This window comes from Apis mellifera, linkage group LG11, assembly GCF_003254395.2.
Source record: "Apis mellifera strain DH4 linkage group LG11, Amel_HAv3.1, whole genome shotgun sequence".
Lineage (NCBI taxonomy): Eukaryota > Metazoa > Arthropoda > Insecta > Hymenoptera > Apidae > Apis > Apis mellifera.
The window spans coordinates 8226618-8248508 of record NC_037648.1 but is presented as its reverse complement, the minus strand read 5'-3'; the positions used below and the strand labels follow the sequence as shown (position 1 = coordinate 8248508).

The following is a 21891-nucleotide window of genomic DNA, read 5'->3' as shown; positions in this document are numbered from 1 at the left end:
TTTACGATGAGAAATTATATAACACCAAAAAATTTCATTTTCAGTATAATTTCAATAGTACTATTGAAATAATAATTGAAATAATAATTTCAATAATTCTGTGAAAATCAGAGATCACTTTCAAAGTAATGTGCTTTTCATTTAACTGAATATTTATCTCGTATTTTTATAGGATTTTCGATTATTTCATTTTTATATAACAAATGTTTATACGTTAGATAAATCCGAGTATACAATCCCTGCTTTTTTAATACATTTTTCTTTTATTTCTTTTTTTAGTTACAGTTTTAGTTAAAATATGTTATCTTTAGTTAAAATATGTTATTGTAATATTTTCTATCGTAAAATTCTTTTTTATATTTTTTACTTTTTACATTTTTTACATATTATTTTTAATAAATAATATATTTTATATATTCTTTTATTATTCTTTCTTTTATTTTCATTTATTTTTCACATAGATATATATGATGAAATAATCATGAAATGTAACAATTGTTTAAAACAATTAAAAAAAGAAAATCTATTACAATAATTCTCAATCACTTACAAGAATTACCTAATACCAAGTTATGTCAATAATTTTTGCAATACATATATTTTGTTATGTACAAATTTATACAAATTTGTTTTTATTATTAATAAATTATCATAAATTATTTTCTCAATAATTAATGAAGTGTGCAATAAACTTTTTTTTAAAGAGAAGATTATAGATAATAGATTCATTAGTTTTTAATTTTTAAAATCTTAAATTTAATATACGAGATATTTTAATCGTATTGAAACTTTGAAATTTTGATTTCAACAATACGCATTTTTAAAGAGAATTGCTGATCCATCTTATAATTCCTCATATTATTATTCTTTTTTATTATTTCAACAAAAAATATACGAATATTTTTATTTTTATAAAATAATTATTGTTTTCGAATCGTACATAAAAAAAATACATACAAATGTTATAGCTATCAATTCAAGTTTATTCCTACTATTTGTACTTTTCTTTTCATCCTTTTTCTATTTTGTCTTAACTGACGCTTGCTCTTCTGCTCGCTTTTCAGACGTCATTTCATTCTTTTTACGTTCGAATACACTCCAATAAAAACGAATGCTTCTGTTATCGTACTTGTTACGGATAGAAGTATTTTCAGATAGCCGTGAAATAAATTAGGACTTGTATTGAAAATGATTGTACGAATTATAAATATTCTTACTATTAGATTTCTGATAAACTCGATGTATTGGAACGAATCAAATTATTTATTTTCTTTCTATTCATAATCAATGGGACATCACAGCCTTGATGATTGATTCATCGTTCAATCATCGTTTTTTGCCTTATTGATTGATTTAATCATTGTTTCAAAAAAATGAAAATTTCTATTATTGAATTTTATTATTATTAAATAAATTAAATTTAATAAAAGGATATAATTTTATTTAAAAAAAAAAAAATAAAATTGACCTTCATGTGATCTCTATAAAATATTTATCTATGAAAAAAGTAATCACTCTTTCAAAATCATTGAAGCTTTATTTGAAAAATTATTAATCTTTTATTATTAATTTTTCTTTATTATTTATTATTTTCAATTTTTTTTTTACAATAATTTATTCAAAAATGATTGTAAATAAACAATTATATATCATTATATATCAAATATTTAGTTATTAAACAAATTACAATTTATATGAATTCTTTATGTCAATGATTAATATAATTGACATAAATTATCTATTAGTCATCATAATTCTAATCATAGTAATTATTATAATTGTTAGCATATTTTCAAAAAAAATTTTAGTTAATGCTTTAATACAATAAATAATTTAATAATAAAATTATTTATTATTAATGATTAAATTATATTTTTGCTAAAAGTAAAAATAATTTTCGATTAAAAAATGGAATGATTTTTACGTTTTGATCTTTGCTATTTTCTTTAAAAAAAAATAAAGCCTATCCGATCAATAGAAAAAATTGTTTCTCCATAAAATATTTTAAAATGAACATATGTTTTATATGAGAGTTATACATTTCCATTAATATTTAAAGAAATATTTCAATTGCATATATTAAATTATACGAGATTGCAATAAATCCTGCATACAGATCAGACAAATATTTTATTTATGATACTTTATTGCAAGAATCTTATTTTAATGTAAAATGATCATTTTAATTTTCATTGCTAATTTTATACAATTTTATACAATTATAATACAATTTTATACAATTAAAAGAAAATATAACAAAATTTTAGATAAATATTTTATTAATGACTCGATAAATATGTTTCATAAAGAATAATTTTTGTCTTGATATTTTCAATATCTTCAAGTAGAAATAAATTGAATATCTTTATTTAATAATTTTTATTGAGAGATATCCAATTAAAAAATTAATTAATCGATTAAATGAATTAATTTGTATTATTAGAAATTATTATTTGTATTTAATTAAAAATAGCAATCCAATACGATTCATATTCATTCAATGTTTCTCATTTCTTTCATTTAAATAAATAAACAAACATTCAGAATGATTTCAAGATGATGAAGGAAGAAATAAAGATATCGATCGAAAAAATGAAAAGGAAAAATAAATTCGTTTCTCATATCATATCAAAATCTTACCTTCCTCTTTGAACGTGCCATTCTCTGATCTCTGATATTTTCAGCTTCTCCTGGTGGTCGTTTACCCCAAACCATAATAGCGATACTAGTATAAGTGAACACTAGTACTGTTATTGGTATCACATATTGAAGAACCAATAACGCAATCGAGTAATAATATCTGCAACAAGTGAAACAACCAAAGTGAATATAAAATCGACTGTTAAAAGTTATTTCCTAAGTTTGATAAGACATTAATAGATGATGAGAGGAATAGGAAAGTTTCCTTTCTATGCTCTCGAAACTTTCGATCAGAATGAGGAAGGCCAAAGGAATTTTAAACAGCGAATTAACATAAAATGATAAATATCGGATAGATTTAAAGTTTAGATATTTTTATGTATTTACATATTTAATTTCAATGATATTTCTCCCTATAATACATAATAATATTTATGAATTCTTTCAGAAGAATAAGAAAATACTTTATCAAATGATGTTATATTTAGATTAAAGAAGAATTATTTGTAAACATATCCTAGTAAATTATGAAAATTATAATTATTATGATAATTTGATTTTTTTCTATAAATCTCCCAATTTATAAGTTTTTGATTTTGAATTTCTGATGAATATTTTAATTCATTGATATAGTTTAAAAATGTATATGATGAATATGATGAATATTCTATAATTCTTAATATACAATTTATTATCATAATTTTAATTATCATATGAGAGATTTGAGATTTGATAAGGAATATATAAATGTGCATTGATAATTACCTGTTCTCCAATGATGGCCAAACTTCAATACAGATATATTGATTGCATCTTTTATATTGGGTCGATGGTTGGAAGAGTTTTGAAACAATAGCTATAGGAAGCGATATTAACATAGCCAGCATCCAAACAGCGAGAATTAGAAGTTGAGCTTGCCGTTTGCTTAATCTTGGCTTCAAAGGCCACATAATAGCTATGTAACGATCTATACTGATCGCAACGAGCGTGTAAGCACTCACTAGAACTGATACTGCCTGAAAATATGATCGGATCAATTATTTCTTCTCCTCTATTATTCTTTCAAAATCTGAATATTATAAAAAAATTATGTTTCAGATTCTAAAACGCAGGAGAGTGGAATAATTAATTGTTAGATTATTTTTTCAATCAATAAAATGAATATTGATGAATATGCCCAATAATGATATATATACAGATAATAAGAAAATTAATTAATTAAATGAATCGCTTTTATTTTTACCAGTTAAATTGGTGTATATGTAAATTTTGAGTCTTTGAAGTTTAAATAATATAATTTCATCTAAATATATTAAAGAAAAAGAGATTTTTTATTTTATTTGACAATAAAAATGAAATTTTCTTATTTTATATTGTATTATAAGAAAAATTATATATTGCAAAGATAAATATAAATAATATTTCAAAATATCACAAAGATTTTTTTTAATTATTCTTACAAATTTCTGAAATAATAAAATCATAGATAATCATTGGAAAAATCACACGAACAAATTATTTTAATTCAATATACAGATCAACTTATATTGCATATCTTTATTCAAGAAAATTAATTTTATTAATTTCATATGTTTCGATATTAATAAAGAATTTGTTGTTAAAAAAAAAGATCAGAAATTTTGCAAATTTCAATACTTGATTTCTATTTTTGAAAGGATTTGAAAGAGGAATATCAATAGCGAGATATTCTTTTGTTAGACGAAGCTTTGTCATCTATCTTGACGGAATTCGAATGCAAATAAAAAAATAGAATCAATAAAATTTCAAAATCGAAGAAAATTTTTGTTCTGCGTTACATAATTACACGAATATAATTTGAAATGTAAGGCTGATTTGATGCATAATTGATGTGAGATTTATTTATTTATTAATCATGGCTGAATGTCAAATTTGCGAACGATCATATTGTCAACATATTTATGCATTTATCGATTGCAAATACATATTTTCGAATCAAGTTTCTGAAAGAATTTAAATCGATAAGTTGGAAATTATAATTCTTAAAAATAAATAATTTTTGCTTCCTAAATTATTTTGCAGAATTTATTCCTTGATTATAAAATATTAATTTTAAATAGTGGACATAATCATCACCATACATATGTATATTGACGAATTTTTTAATCTTCGTATTTGAATAATTTATATTTTTACTTTGTATAGTAATATTTTCATAGAAAAATATACATTTTACATTTTATTTCAAGATGAAATATTTTGTCAATGTTATTTTATATAATTATATAATAGTTTAAATGAATATTGTAATTATCTTAAAATCAAATTACTTGTCAATTTATTATAAATTGCTTATTTAACAGAATTCTAAAAGCTATACTAATCGAAATTTGAGCCAATAATAGAAAAGAGGGGATAGATCATGTATCTAAAATTTTAGCTTTGAATATTTATTAATTTTCTGAAATATTAATAAAACTTTTGATATTATACATTTATGTACACAAAGTTGCACATTGAATATTGTATTTATCCACTCTGTTACCAATAATATAATTTTTATTTACACATTTACTTTATTTTCATTAAATTGAATAATAATAATGAAATATTTATCATGCAAAAAATATTCTTAAAAAAAGAAATATTTATTTTATAAGAATCTTTGTTTCGTTTTATAGGTTAAATAAAAATTAAAAAATATTTAAAACTACGATTTGTTTTATATTTATAGCCCATTTTTAAATTTGCATTTATTAACTAGATAGTTTATTATGTTTTTCATTTTATTCATGCATATACATATGTACAGATATACAAATAAAAATTGCATATTAAATTTTTAATTAAATTAATTAATATTAAATTCAGCAAATCTACAAATCTGGTGGTTAATTAGCGAAGAATGATTTCATAACATAAAAATTTAAGAGATATCAAGATAAGAAAAAATATTATTTTTCCAAAATTTCAAAACAATACATGAAATGTATACAATTCATAGAATTAGGATTTTATTATTTATCACTTTTTATTTTTTGCGAGGATATATATACTTTCATTCAACCTCTTTTCTCATGTTTCTTTATTGTTGATCTTCATGATATTATAATATTAAATCTTGTAAAATATTTACATAAGTATAGATCGAGTAAACCATGTTCAAACAAATGATACGAGCGACAAGCGACAGCTATTGTAAGTGATTCTTCAACTTGTTAAAACAACTAAAAATCTGTAAATAAACATCAAAATGACAGATTTCATATTTTTCGATAATTTATAAGAATATTTTTGGCAAAATTAATATTGTATATTATATAAAGAGAAATATAATTTCATGATATTAATTTAACACTAAATGGGAATAATAATTGAAATAAATATTAAAATATTTTTGAATTTTCCTCTTATTTCATTCAATATCGTATCACGTCATTTTTAATCTTCTTAAATTTTTAAATGAATTTTGACTATATTCTTAATTTTATTTAATGAAACTATCTCTTCCATTCATCTTTCCATGTTCCATTCATCAAAGTAATTACTTTCTCTTTCCTTTTCTAGTATTTGATCGAATTTTTTCAAATTAATAATATAAAACGCTTCGTTATCTCAATTTATTAATTTATCGTGATTCATTGCCTTGATATCGATTTCATATAAATGGCACGCATCATTTTATTGTCCTATAAATTCTCTACCTCTTTTAATCTTCGTTATTAGCGTAATATTATCTGATAGAATGACATATTTATAAAACTTTAATAAGATCTAAAAAAAAAAAAAATCTGATATAAATTATACTGCCTCTATAAAAAAAATCATTTTTATTTTTCATAGTAACAATATAGAACAAATTTAATATATAAAGAAAAAAATTCTTACGAATTAAAAATATTTATTTCATTCTGTGAGTAATGTATCAATTTCCATGACTAAGAAAATTTGTATAAATTTTAAAAAAACAGTAAAATTCGCATAAATTATTCAATGTAAATTTAATCAATATACAAATCAATTATTAAATTTGATTTTAATTTCATTGATGATTAGTTATGAATCGTTATTAGTAGATATATATTTTCTTTTAAAAATTGTACAAATAATATAATTTATTATTATATCTTAACTTAAATATCACTAAATTGTCAAATAAAAATTAAATATATTTATTTATTTTTTTATGAATATGATATCCTGCATTTAGATTGAGAAATTATTCTTCTTAATAGCGGAATATTCTCAGTGATGAATAATTAATGCCTTTTGATGATGAGATTACACTTATAAATTATATATAATTACACTTCCATTTATTTTCAATTACTACTAGTTTTGAAAATTAGGTAACATTTATTTAAACTTTAAAAATTTTTATTTTCCGATTTTGATTTTTCATTTATTTTCATTCGTTATGTAAAATTCAATTGTTTCAATGATAATTTAGTTTTGCTCATTGCTTTTGATTAATTTTTATAGAACATATTAAAGATATTAATCTTTGGATTAGAAAATTAAATTTCTAAATTTAGAGATTTAGATTCAAAGATTTAGATTTAGAGATTGATTGGTCATTAAAACCAAATAAAAATATACGAAACATTTTATATTTGAAAGTTTCATGAAAAATATTTCATAGAAAAGATTTTTATGAAATTTCGAACGGAACTTAATCTAAGAAGATTTATCTAAGAAACTTTCCTATATTCTTTTAGTTTTTTATTCTAGTACTGGAAAAGACTTTCAGTCAAAATTTTTCTAAACTTTAATTTCAAGAGATGAAAGAAATCTATAGGTTATATTTTTGCTTGTTTCTCCAAGTTTCGAATTAAAAACATTGTTAGATATCCAATATTCTTTTAAAAATTATAGAATTTAGAAATTGTAATTAATATTAAATAATAAAATTACACAAAGAACAATTTTATAAATCAAATATAAAATAGTTTTAAAAAGAGGGGGGAAAATCAATAAATAAAATATTCTATTAAAATATCTCTTTTTTTCTTGCTCTAAAAATCATCGTTCACGATTCATTCTTTAATAATCATCTTTCTCCTCTCCATTGTCTTCTTCCCAACGTAGAGGAAACCATTAAACGCACCTGCAAATAAATAACAGTTGGACAGAGTTCCGGACCAAACGGCCAATATTGCAGTATCAGTGTACTGATGGAGCTGGTTGGAACGCAGAACAACGCTATCAGAATGTCTCCCAGAGCGAGGTTCACAATGAAGAAGTTGGTGACGGTCTTCATTCGGGGGCTGCTATGCACCACGTAACAGACCAGGCCGTTTCCTGTTAACGCGACCACGAATACCGTGCTATACACGAAATAAATGATACCGCGAAACCAGTTTGTGGAGAAGATGCTCTGGGATTCGAAATAGTTGCAATCGTCTGGATTTGTAAGATTTAATTTGTAGCCCGTCGGACCATCCAACGAGCCATTCGTTTCGTTGTTCATGCTTATCGTGATCCCTCGCGTTGCATTCTGATCTGAAAACAGGATTTATTCGGAAAGTTAGGGATCGATTTGCGGACTGAGAGGAGTTGAAACGACCAATTTCGTTTGAATTATAGAGTTACGCCATTGTCCGCTCTTCTGAAAAGTTTTGGGACTGGATATACAGATTAGGTCCACTTTGATATGTAATCAAGGTCTTTTTAAAATGAGAAATGGTTTAAGGCTCATCAAGGCCTTAAACGATGCTTGACACAACATGTTTTTATTTGATCGATATATATTGAGATAAGATGTTAATATATTCGTGAAACACTTTCCAAACACTTTTCGAAGGTGGAGATAAAAGAAATATTAAATATTATATGATGTTTCAGACATGAGTTAATATTAAAGAAACGGAATGTTATTTATCTTTTACATACTTTCAAAGATCAATGCCGAATGTTTCAATTGAAATCTACATATTTGCATATCTTTTGATATTATAGTTGGCATCGAGACGTTTTCGAAGCACGAGAATAATACGGATCTTATCACTTCAATTAAAGATATTTATCTTTTTGAATGATTTTGTTATTTCGAAAAACAGTTTAATGAACTGCACATTATGCGTTGGATTATCATAATCAAAATGAATATAATATTTAAATTGTTAAATAAAATTTAAAATTATTAGGAAATTCTTAAACTTGTTAGATAGATATACTATATTTTTTTAGAGATTCAACTTGCAAAAAATTATCAGCACATCGATGAATAAATTAGAAGATATAAAAATACAATCAAAATTGTGATATACACGTGATATTTTGTATAAAGGATTGGCAAAGGCAATATATTGAATATTAATTAAATTTGAATGTTCAAGCTCTTGCTCTTTTCAATTTCACTGGAATGGTAAAACCTATATACCATCGTGATTAACTATTGTACGCGAATTTTCAATTATTTCACTATTTTCTACGTTGAGTGGAAATCTCTTTCATCTTCTATCGTGTTAAAATCGAATAGCTTGTCTTTTTCACGCTCGCTTTTTATCGACACGTATCTACGTGGAAATTCAACGCAGTTTTCAAACAAAATCCTGATTAACAGAGCTTTCTGTTGTCGATAAGATTTTATTGGTATGATCTCATTTATGTCGAATTAGAAGAAGAGAAAACAAAAAAAAAAGAAAAGAGGAGATATAGCGAAATTCCATTTTTAATTGAGATGAGAATAGAATAGAATGTGGTCGAGTAATTCGAATATAATTAAAATGCAAGATGTTCATTTAATATTCTAGAAATAATATTCTGGAAATTTAATTTAAGAATTTCTTTGTTAATTTCATGTACTTGTGCTCATTTGTAAACAACAATGATAATTTTAATTAGCTGTTAATTTTAATTAGTTTGAAATTTGGTTTCCTTTAATGTTTCATTCGTTCAAAGAAAAGATTTAATTATTCGTTAATTATATATTATAGATATTAATATTAAATTTAATAATAAAAATTATTCATGATAAAAATAATATACATATGCAATAATTAGAAGATCTTATTTCTTTTTAAATAAAAATAATTTCTATTAATAATAATAATTATATGTAAATAATTGAGTTATAAAGAAGTCAGATTGATATTTTTTGAAAAATTTTAGAACCAAAATGTATGATTAATGTTATAAGTTTTCAGAAACTAAATAATTAATTTTGATTAATTTAATTTTTTATTGCTCATAAAATTTATGTTTGTAATATTAAATATCAGATCAGAAATAATATCGAAGATTAAAAATATATTTTATGAAACATATTATATTATAAAGAAAAATGAAAAATTATATACAACATATATAATATCTTTACGAGATATTAGTGAAAAATTATTGTTAATAATTTAATATATTTATTTGTGAATTTTTGAATATGTTTTTGCTTTTAAAAAAATAATTGATAGAAGTTAATGTGTTTATTTATCATAATTAAATTATCATATTATCATTTAATACATATTTTTTTTTATTTTCATGAATGAATTCAATATTTGAAACCATACGTTTTTAAAATGTTGAAGTAGTTGAAAAAATTAAAATATGGTCAAATGAATTTTTATTGTTTGAAAATATGTACATATTTAATTTACATAATTTTTTTTTTACGAAAAGATAAAAATATTGACGGCATTCAATACATAAATACATAACTTCATGTTTCACATAACTCAAAATATGAATTTTATTTATAAAGATAATATTTCTATAAATACTAAATTTCATGATATCATATAGATAAATTACAAAATGAATAATATATTACCACACGAATATATCATATTAATATATTAACATTGTTATATATTATGCATATAATGTTTATTTAAAATGACATTTCATTATATTATAAATAAATAATTACTTTCTGATTTATTATTTATATTCTTAATTTATAACGATAATTTTATATAAATATTATTAACAGTGAAAGAAATTATTAATTATTCACAATAATTGAAATATAATTTTTTTTAATTATTATGCGTATACATGCATATAAGTATTTCATTATTAGTTTTATCATTTGATTATTTTTATTATTTTTTATATGTTATATAAAAATATTATTTTTTTTTTAAGTAATTCAATCATAAATTTAATTCTTTAGGGTTATCTTTTTAGATAGACAAAATCTATTTTTAGGGTTTTTTTAAATTTTGCAATTAACTTCAAGAATAACAAAAGAATTTTGAATAATTATTTAAATTCTAAATAATTCATTTCGGCTTCAGATAAATCCGATATTTAATATATACGTAAATTATACGAGATTAAACAGCTAATTTTTCATTCGAAAATCATGAATGAAATGCAGCGAACAAAAACGATTGAAACCTGTCTTGTTTTTTTTTTCCTGTATAAATATTTTTACTATGTAAAGAAAGAAAAAAAGAAAAAAAAAAAGAAAAAATACGCATACATTTCGAATGATCAAAATTATTATTTAAAATAAAAATATGAAGTTTATTTTTTATGAATAAAAAGAAAAAGGAAAAAAAATAATTATTGAAAAGTAAATTTGAAAAAAGTCAATGGATGAAAAAGTGATAATTATTAAGGATAGTTTTTAAAATTTTACGAACACAATTTATTTTTCAAATATTCATATTGAAATATGAAAAATATTGAAAGCAAAAATTCTTTTTTTAAAGAGAATCAATTGTTACGATTTTAAAATGCATATATCATTCGTTGAATTAAAATTTAATATCTTGCATGCATAAAAATATCACAGAAACAATATAGCTTAAATTGAAAATAAATATTGTCACATTTATTGAAAAATATTTTTTAATTTCATCGAGAAGATTGAAATTTATCCGATATTTCTTATTATTTTAATAAAACTAACTAATGAAGAAAATAAATAATTACTTTAAAGTTTTTTTTATCATAACTTAAAATTTATTCCATTCTTCTTCTGTGATTGTTTGAATGGAGTTAAATTTTTTTGAAAGAAAATTGTTTTCAAATTAATCTTATTTGAGAAACAAATTATTTTTAAGTGATTTATTTATTTATGTTTTATTATTTCAATTAATAATAAAAAATAAAAGTCAATAAGTTATAAATTTCTTCGTATATATATATAATAAAAATTGTTATATAGAATAAAAAATTAAATTCAATAAAAAGACAAAGATTAAAAAAAGATTAAAGGCTTTGGTGAAGATATAAAATCATGTGAACGCTTTTTTAAAATCGTATCGGATTAACTGCAAATCCTATTTTTAAAAAATACTTGTTTCGATTGTGTATCATGTAAACCAAAATCCTTAACAATAATTTTTTTTCTGTATTTCACATTGAATAAATAATCCATTTTCATATTGATTATTTTTGATTCAAGAATTTATTTTATTTTTAGTATATTTCTCAATAACCTAGATATTTGATTATAAGCTTATCGATGGTGATATCCGATAGGTCAGTGCTTTGTCTTTCCTAGATATCCAGAAACGGAAACGCCAATATATTCTGACGTGACATTTATGTTTCTTGTATACAGTTAATCACAAAAAATCTTCATACAAAAAAATTCATCTAATTTGAAAAATCAAATTTTAATGAAAATTTGTTTGTATATCATTCTAAAAATATTTTTGAAATTAACTTTACAATTTTTATTATTGTTTGTATATAATTTCAAATGTTTCTTATAATAGATCAATAGTATAATAGATCACTAAACTCTAAATATTTTAATAAGTTTCTTTTAAAATTAAATATAAATAAAATTCTTTTTTCATCTTAATATAAAGTTATACTTAAGAAACGAAGATAATATTGAATTATTTTTGATTTTTTGAAAAACTTGTGCTTATTAACTATTAGATGAATATTTTTGCGATTGATTGTACGCAGATTAAAGATATTTTCAAAGATCTCTCGAATTATCCTACATCAGAAAGATTGAAATGATGATAAATCGGTATTCGTCGATGAAAATAAGATACAATCAATCTTTTAGAACATTTATTCTATTAGAAATTATCAGGTATATGTTTTTTGATTTATGATCGTTCATTTTATTTAATATCCTTTAAGCATCTTTTTATTAAAATGTTGATCTTCAAAAAATTAAAATGGGATTGTTTGTTGAATTTATTCATCGAAGAGAAGATTCTTCATTCGAATAAAAAATTTGAACTGACAATTTCTTTTCAATATAATAGATTTGCTTTATGAATATTAAGTTTTGAAAACATCTGATAGCGATTAATGACCCGAATATTTCACTCGGTAGAGCAGTGGCAATCTGGCAACCGAAGAATCTGTGTTTGACTTCCAGTTTAACAATCGATCAATTCTTCGTCTATAGATAGAAAACTATCTCGCTTGTGGCTTACTTTTCTACAAAATCGTAGAAATTATAGTATATAATAAATATAAATTTTATTTTTATCATTTTATTATTTAATATAATTAGAGATAATTATCTAATTCAGCATTAAAAACACTAGATATTAAATTAAGAAAAGATATAAAGCTCAAATTATCATTAAAACTTATTTTTTTATTTTAATATTTAGTTTCATTTCATATACTATTTATTTATTTAAAATGTTTTATTGTTTAAAAGATTCTCAAATCCAGCTGGATTATCATTGGTCTATTAATTTACATATATATTTATATATTTTAAAATTTTATTACTAGAAATTATTGAAGTTAAAATTAATAATCAATCATTATATATTAACTTCATCAAGCTTCCAAGAATTTTTATTTTTTTAAATTCTATTATTATACTTAATAAAATTACAATATTATTAATTTTGATTCAAGAAAAATTTGATAAAAGAATTATTTATTATAAAACAAAGTCATCAAAATATGAATAATATATAAATGTGTTGTCAATATAGAAAATAAAATTCTCTATTATAAACACGAGAATTGAAGAATATTTAAACATTCATTATATGAATTTTGTGGTAAAATATCACTCCATAAAGATGGTAGATAATATATTGCATGCATGTTTTCCCTGTCCTCGAAGGAAAAGGTTAAAGGTTCTTCAGTATGCAGGAGATACATGGAGGTACATGGAAATAAGGCCATTTCAATTTCAATCTTTCTTGTTGTCAGTTCACTTGTTAAGGCACAGATTTACGTATATCGCGAGTTTGTTGTTCAATTGTTAGAACTTGTGTGTACATATCTTTACAAATTAATTTTAGAATCAATTATTATTTGCCTTTAAAGATTTTTCTTTAATTTCTAAGTATTATAAATAATAAAATATGTCTATGGAATATATTTGTCAAACTGTTTCGTGAATGTATAAACACAAATATAGATAATATTATATAGGATGAAAATTCATAATATATAAGATAAATATTTATAATACATAATAAAAAACTTTTAATATCTGAATATTGAGATGTTGAAAAATCATAATTTTTGATAAAGAAATTTGGAATAGATTTGAAATTAAAGGAAATTATCATTTTGCAAGAATTATTCATTTGACTGTTTATGTCTTATAAATTGTTTATATATTTATATATACGTCATTTTTTATATATTTATATTGAAATATCAATAATTTTGTAATATAATTTGTAATATAAGATAAAGAAAAAATTTTATTTTAAATTTTAATTTACTTATAAGAATACTTGTAATAGATTTTTATTTTTTTTTGCTATATAAATTTCTCATTTCTTTGAAAAGTGTAAAGTATTAATATTTTATTTAAATAATATTTAGAATACGATCCTCTTTTATTTCATTCAATTTAAAATTTACAATTATCTTCTCACTTGGATGTTGTACAGAAATTCATCTATCCGAGAAATTGAATAAAATTGATTTGCAAGATAATATTTATTTCAATTTTTTATTCTATAAATAAAAAACTAAAATAATCGAAAATTTAATAATAGAAAATTTATATTTGAAATAATATGAATGAAAAAATGTTATTCACAGCAAGTACTTTTATTTTTTATATTAAATTTTGTATCATACGTGGAATAAAATATTGGTTTTATTTCACATGAAAAATACCAGTAAAATCTTCATCAATTATGATTAATTTAATTCAATTTTATAAGTATTATTAATTTTTTATTTTATTAATTGTTGATTTTTAGCATGCTTTCTGCAATTTTGATAACTGATAACTGATAACTTTTTTTTATTAATAATAAATCTTTAAAAAAAAAAAGAATCTTTTTATTTGAGCAACACATAAACGTAAAATCAAATTTTACATAATATTATAATACAAATATTACATTACAATTTACACATTTAATTTTTACATAATATGCAAAATCGCATACATAATCACATTCATAATCAAATCTATATTTTTATAATTATATATATTAAATATTTTTTTTTAAATATATATATAATTATATCTATAATTATATTTTTTTATGTCCAGAATTTAAATCGTATACTTCATTTAATTTCATTATAAAAACTTAATTGATATATTCATAATAAATAGCTCAACTTTATATAATTAAATCTATAATTAAATCTATAATAATTAAATCTAAATTATATTTAAATTTGTATACACAATAAATTTTATCTTATTAATATTAAGAAATACTAGAAATACTAGAAATTAATTTATGGAAAAAAATCTTCTTGCAATGTAATAATACGGAAACAGTGTTATGATAGGAAGTGACAGATTTGTGAAAAATTCTTGAATCGACCCTTTATAGATCCATCAATGTCAAAATTTCCCATCAATGATAAACAGATAACATAAATGGGATATTTCATTAAATCTTTTCTCCTTGAAATTTGATCTTTGAAGCTTCATCTCATTTCATTCTAATGCAATTATGGATGTTTGTTTATTCTCATATCGCATGAAAAATTAATTTATTTCATTATGTATATAAGATAATATAAATATAAATATACAAAAATAATTTGAGACTTATTTATTAAATTATAGCAATTTAAGTTTGCATCAGATAAAATAAAACAGAGATAAAGTGAGATATCTCGTACTACCATCTCACGTAAAACTAAAATTAACTTTTAAACGAATAAATTTTATTTCTTTCTTTTGATTTATTTTTAAATATGGAATCAAATCTTTTTTTATACATAATTTAAAAGATACATATATATTTATTTCGTGAATTTAATATAATAGAACATAGTCGATTTTTATCTTGTCAGAATGTGATAATTTGATTGCCATCATTGAAAATTTATTTAGCAAATATTTGTGCAATCAATGAATTGGAAAATGACGAGTTCGACATTGATTGAAAAATCCCATTAGAATTCGTCGTTCGAAATCTCTTGCTTTTTAATTGCATTTTTTATTAAAATATATAGTGTAATTATATAAATTATATGACTGCTTGTTAGTTTTTACTTTTTCGATATTTTTTATACAATGACTATACTAAAATAACAGATTCACAATTTAAAAAATCATCAAAAATATTTTTATAATTATTGTAACATTTATTTTATTATATTTTATTATTCATTTCATTTTTTATTTTAATATATATTTATTTATTTTTAGATGTCTGTATATAGATATATAAAATACCAGTGATTTAATATCTATTGCGAATAAAAAATATTAAAGCTATAAATCTCGATATAAATATTTATAAAATTTTATTGTTATTTTCATTATTTGATATAACGAAGCTTTAGTATTTTTTTTATTCATTAAATCTTTATCCATTTTTTAAAAATATGATTTAATACTTTATTTTTATCAAAAATTATTATTGTTTGATATATTATGAGAGAAAACAAAAGTATTGTAGGATGTTTCATTATTATAAATTATAAAAAAATTGATAAAATTATTAAAAAGCATTTGGGTCAAGTAATAATTAAAAAAAAATTAATTGGCCTTTTCATTTTCATCGACAGTCAAAGTAATATTTTATTGTTGAATTTTCTTTCTTCAAATATTTATCGATATTATAAAATGTTTTTACTCAATTAATCCTGAGATTCTGTAACATAATATTATTGATAAATAATAATAATTAATAAATACTTAAAAATTTTTTTAAATTGTAAATTAAAAATGTCAGATCAGTAAAGAAATTTCAATATTATTAATGCAGATTATTTATTCGCAGTACGAAAATTATTTATAACGCAGTATGAAAATTAATTAAATGAATCTAGACAGTAAAGAATTTTATCAAAAAAGAAAAAATATTTGTACTTTTGTAATTGGATGAATCAATTATTTTTATTTCATTTATTTTTTTCTTTTTAAGAAGAAAGAAAAATAAAAAAAAAAGAAGTAATGATTAAAAATGAACAATATTATTCTTTTTTTAAAACAACATGATTAAATATGTAAAGTAATATAATGTAAAAGTATGATTAAAACTTTAAATACTTATTTTTTCTTTTAAGAGGAAAAACTCATGAACTGATATTTCAAAGAAAAAATTATTTAAAAATAAAATAAATCTTTATTTCAGTGTTTATTTCAAATTAAATTCAATGATAAGATATTTATACAAATTGAAATAATTGGAATAATATGTAAATTTAAAGTAACAGATAATTTAAAGTAGTAGTAATTTAAAATAGTGATTTCAAAATCATTTTGCTTTTCAATGTTATTTCTATTAAAGATTTTGAATTAATTCCTTCAATAATAGATAAAAATCTCACTTCGTGATGTTAATCTGTAATAATTTATATTAAAATTAATCTGTATCTAATAATTCATACTATCGATTATAATATCTTAATATCTCGTTGTTAATAAAAGTATATCATGTCTTTCTCTCTCTTTCTCTCTCTCTCTCTTTTCTCAAAATTTGAATCTTTTCAACAGAAATGAAATGAAATAAAAAAATAAAATTGTTCAGAACAAACGAATAAATACAAAAAGATAAAAAACAAGTACAGTCAAAGTAAATTCATTTCAATTTTAATACATTTTCATTTTTTATACATTTTAAAGATTTATTTTTAATTTCTTATATATAATCTATACATTCGAAATTATTATAATTGTAAATATTTTTCCTTCAGAATGATTATAAATTGTATTTATTATAGAATATATTACATTTCTTATTATTTATTAATATTTTTATATGATATAATGATAAGAATTTTATATTATGAAAATAAAATAGGGCACGATAAAAAAAATATTTCATTAAAAATAATAACGTATGCATATATTTTTTATTTGTATATGTATATAATGATAATAATAACATTATTTTTCATTTAATAAAATTGAATTTTCATAATTTGTTATTAAAAATCAAAAAATTTAAAAAAAATGTGTATACTTATTTAATTTTTCAATGAAAACGAAAATTGAAAAATAAAAAATAAACACAATTTCATATTTATGTACATTGAAAAAAAATCATTCTCAATTATTTTAAATTGCATTTATTTTCTCAGTATCAGTATTAGACGAATATTCCTTATTAAAAAATAACTGAGAAAATACATAAAATAAATAATATTAGCAAATTCTTAAATGGAAATAAATTTTTCATATACTGTCCGCTTTTTTATCACAATATTCTGTTTTCTTGTTCCTTTATAATCAACATATTCCAATCGTTTTTTCTTGTATCAATATAAATCTAGAATAAATAATGGCAGGTGATCATATTACATTGTTTTTTTCTTTATTTCGTCAATGTATACACATATATCTTATATATACATATATCAACATATCATCCAATCAATTTTATCCTCTTTCCTTTCGTAGCTTTCATCCATAAATATTCGAATCTATTCAAATTTATCTTTTTCATGAGATATTTCGACTACTTTATCTTTCTTTAGTCTTTTCGTCAATCCATTTCGTTTATTCGTATATATTTTTTTCTTTAAATAAAATAAATATTTACAATATATTGTTTTAATATTAATAATTTAAGTATTTTAAATTTTAAAAGAAAATGTAAAGGATAGATGTAAAGTTAATATATTTATGGGATAAGAAAGTTGATTCTGTAACATGTGCTTATTTATTATTTATTATTTATAAACAATTTGAAATTTATATTAGATGAATATATTGATAAACATTTATATCAAATATTTCAAATAAAAAAATTATAACTTTCAAGTTTTAATTTGATTGAATTCACTTTTTCATTGTGATTATTTACAGAATATTTTTCGAAAAACCTACATTCTTTTGTACGTTCAAATTGTATGAAATTAAAACAAGAAAGAAACAAGAATAGAAAAAAAATAATAAGAGATATCATTATTTATATTCTTTGTAATTCATTTAAATATGAAAATATAATATAGGATATTATAAATACAATTATAACAATAAATTTTCTCACATCATACTTTATTTTCCTATTATATATAATGTAATTCCATTATTCTTTTTATAATTCATTTTATTATTCATAACTTTCTGATTTGTATAATATTTATAATACATATTTATCTATTATATAATTATTTTTGTCTCGCTTCATTATTGTAAAATTAAATTATTTGTTATTACACTTTTTATGTAAGATTTTTTATATAACTGAAAACATATTTAATTAATATACAAAAAATCCATAATACACTATATTATGTACATAAGATATTACTTATATCTCTTTATAATTTATTTCACGAAAATAAATCATTGCAACCAAACAAAACTTCGATTTTTTTCTGTAGAAAAAAAAAATTGAAAAATTTGATATCGAAATCTATTCAAAAATTAAAGGCAATATAACCTTGAAGTCATATTTTGTTTTATCTCGATATCTCAATTCGTTGCCGAGATATAAATGATATATTATATCATAATATCTATAAAAAATTTAAATTATGAATGAATCCATGATATTTTTTCCTTGAAAACGTGAACTTTGTTCTTCAAGGAATTATGTCTGTCGCTCGTCTGGAATTTGAGATAGGTCAATGAGACGAGATGCGAGCGAAAGATCCGAAGCAAGGATAGAAATAATAAACAGTTAAAAATTTCTCTTTTCTTCACACGATGATATCTCGGAAATTATAAATCCGAGATGAATAAAAAAACATTTTAAAAGACAAGAAGTCTAATAATCTTTTGTTAATCAAAAATTATCTTTGAAGTTATAATGATTTAAAATTTTCCTAATTTTAATACAATTTAATCCAACCTTGAAGTAAATTACGATAGATATTTTTTTATTTTTAAAAAAATATTGTTTATAATGATTTTATTAATCGTTCGATTTTATGGATTTCGTAATTTTTAAATAAATATAATCGAATATTTATACCATTTATACAAAATATACAAAAACGTATGTAATACGAAAAATATATATTTGCATAAAAATAAATGAATTTTAAATATCAATCTGACATTTTTAAATATCAATTTTTGTGTTCGTTTTAATTTTTAGAATTACTCTTTAAATTTTCCATTTACTTCCTTCATACTATTTCGTTTGATTAATATCAAACAAATATAATTTTCTTTTAAAATGAAAAATGGTATCATTTATATGAAAGATTAAAATTTTTTCCAAGAATAGAGATATTTTTGCAAATTTATTTAATCCTTTCCAAATGAATTCTATTTGGATTTATTATAGATCAATGAATGTTACGAATTCGATTGTTTGTATGAAGAAGGATTACAATTTCATTCATTCACGAAAATATATATATATATGTCTGTTCTAATATTCTAGAAATTTAACAATGTTATGTAATATCGTTTTCCATAATAGTAAATTTGAGAGAATTACATGTTCGCAATTCGAAATCGATTTCGTTCAATATCTCGACATTTTTCCATCGTGTATAAAATTATATGCATAGACAGAAATTTCCGAGTTATATTTATTTTCTTAGAAATAATAGAAATGCTCAAGGGCATAGCTTCTCCATTTTCTGAATACGTTCAGGAAATTGAGAACATATCAATTTCTTGATTTCAATAAGATTTCTTTATAAAAGTTATTTGCAACTATTTCAGAAAATGTTTCATGGATTAATAAATTAATATTATTATTATATCTGGAATATTTTTTTTTATTACGATTATTGCATAAATTTAATAAATTTATATTATCGCGTAAATATTGCATAAATTTCGTAAATATTGTATAAATTTCTTAAATCTTAATTGTAATAATAGAGAATCTTTACATTTTCTTATTAGTATTTTCCTTTTTTTCTGCGGATATTGATCTACTGTTATTGGATTCCGGCGGGAGTAATCGTTAAAACGATTCGAATCATCTCGATTGCGGTTAAGCTTCCTGAGTAAATTCGATTTTCATCCGGAATACCAACATTTTAGTTTTAATCTACAAAGAAGAGCAAGTATACTAGTAGGATCTGTATTAAGCCGAATGAATTTACATCTAGTACTTTATAATCGATTAAAGAAATTCGCACTCTGATAACTTTTATATTTTCGAAATTCACGTAAAACACAATTTTCGACAGTTTGAATTTATATGTATAACTTTTTTAATTGAGATAAAAATTGTTACAATTTAGTGTTTTATTTTACTGTTTTTCTATAAATTTTTGAAAAGTGTTCATTTCATAATTTTTATTAAAAAAGTTGTATTGATTAATGCATTTAATTGAATAAATATTTGAAATTTGTGAACAATTTGCTTCTTTTTTATTTTCTATATTGATAGTTTAATAACAAAATCAATAATACAATTACTAAATCATAATATAAAATTATATGATAAGATTAAAATGATTAAAATGATATGTATAAAAATATTAAAATTATAATTAACTTAATATTAAAATTAAGACAATTCTAAATATTAAATTATTAAATTTAATCATAAATATTAAATTTATTTATAAATAAGTTTATTTCCAAATAAATTGATATAATTTTCAGATTAATTAAATTGTCTTCTAAATTTGAAGAAATTCGTTATAATTTTATAATATAATTTATAATATTCAAGCGATTAAAAATTTTTTTTCTTCGAAAAATTTTTACATGTATCAACATGTCATTCGTGGAAAACGTTGAATAAAATGGTGAAAAAAATAACCAAATTTGAGTAAAGAGAGGAAATGGAAATTTCTATTGCTAAACTATCTTCGACAGTTTAACTTCGTACACGATAAAATTCTATTAAAATTGAAAGCGATTTAAAAAGTCGACATATCTATATAAGTAATGAAAATACTTCTCGTTTCTAATATTTCAATCCTTTTCATGTACCTACCATATCATGCTGTATAATTTGTTATTTTTGCGTTTGTATGTATTTATCGTTTTTGAATTGCATTGAATTACATCAAATACTT

General features: G+C 20.8%; 1 protein-coding gene across 4 annotated transcripts in view; it reads right to left on the bottom strand.

Moving 5' to 3' along the window:
- Window positions 1–21891, bottom strand: part of LOC411614 (RYamide receptor) — a 35629-nt gene that overhangs the window by 2283 nt on the left and 11455 nt on the right. For 3 of the 4 annotated variants that reach the window (XM_006564018.3, XM_006564021.3, XM_006564020.3), the window contains exons 2-4: window positions 7727–8121; window positions 3406–3656; window positions 2641–2800 (exon numbers count right to left, since the gene is read on the bottom strand). In XM_006564018.3, the coding sequence (XP_006564081.2) occupies window positions 2641–2800; window positions 3406–3656; window positions 7727–8089 (774 nt within the window). In that variant the 5' untranslated portion in view covers window positions 8090–8121. Of the gene's footprint in view, window positions 1–2640; window positions 2801–3405; window positions 3657–7726; window positions 9478–21891 lie in introns of those variants that run through there. The other variant, XM_026443906.1, reaches the window with a different exon arrangement.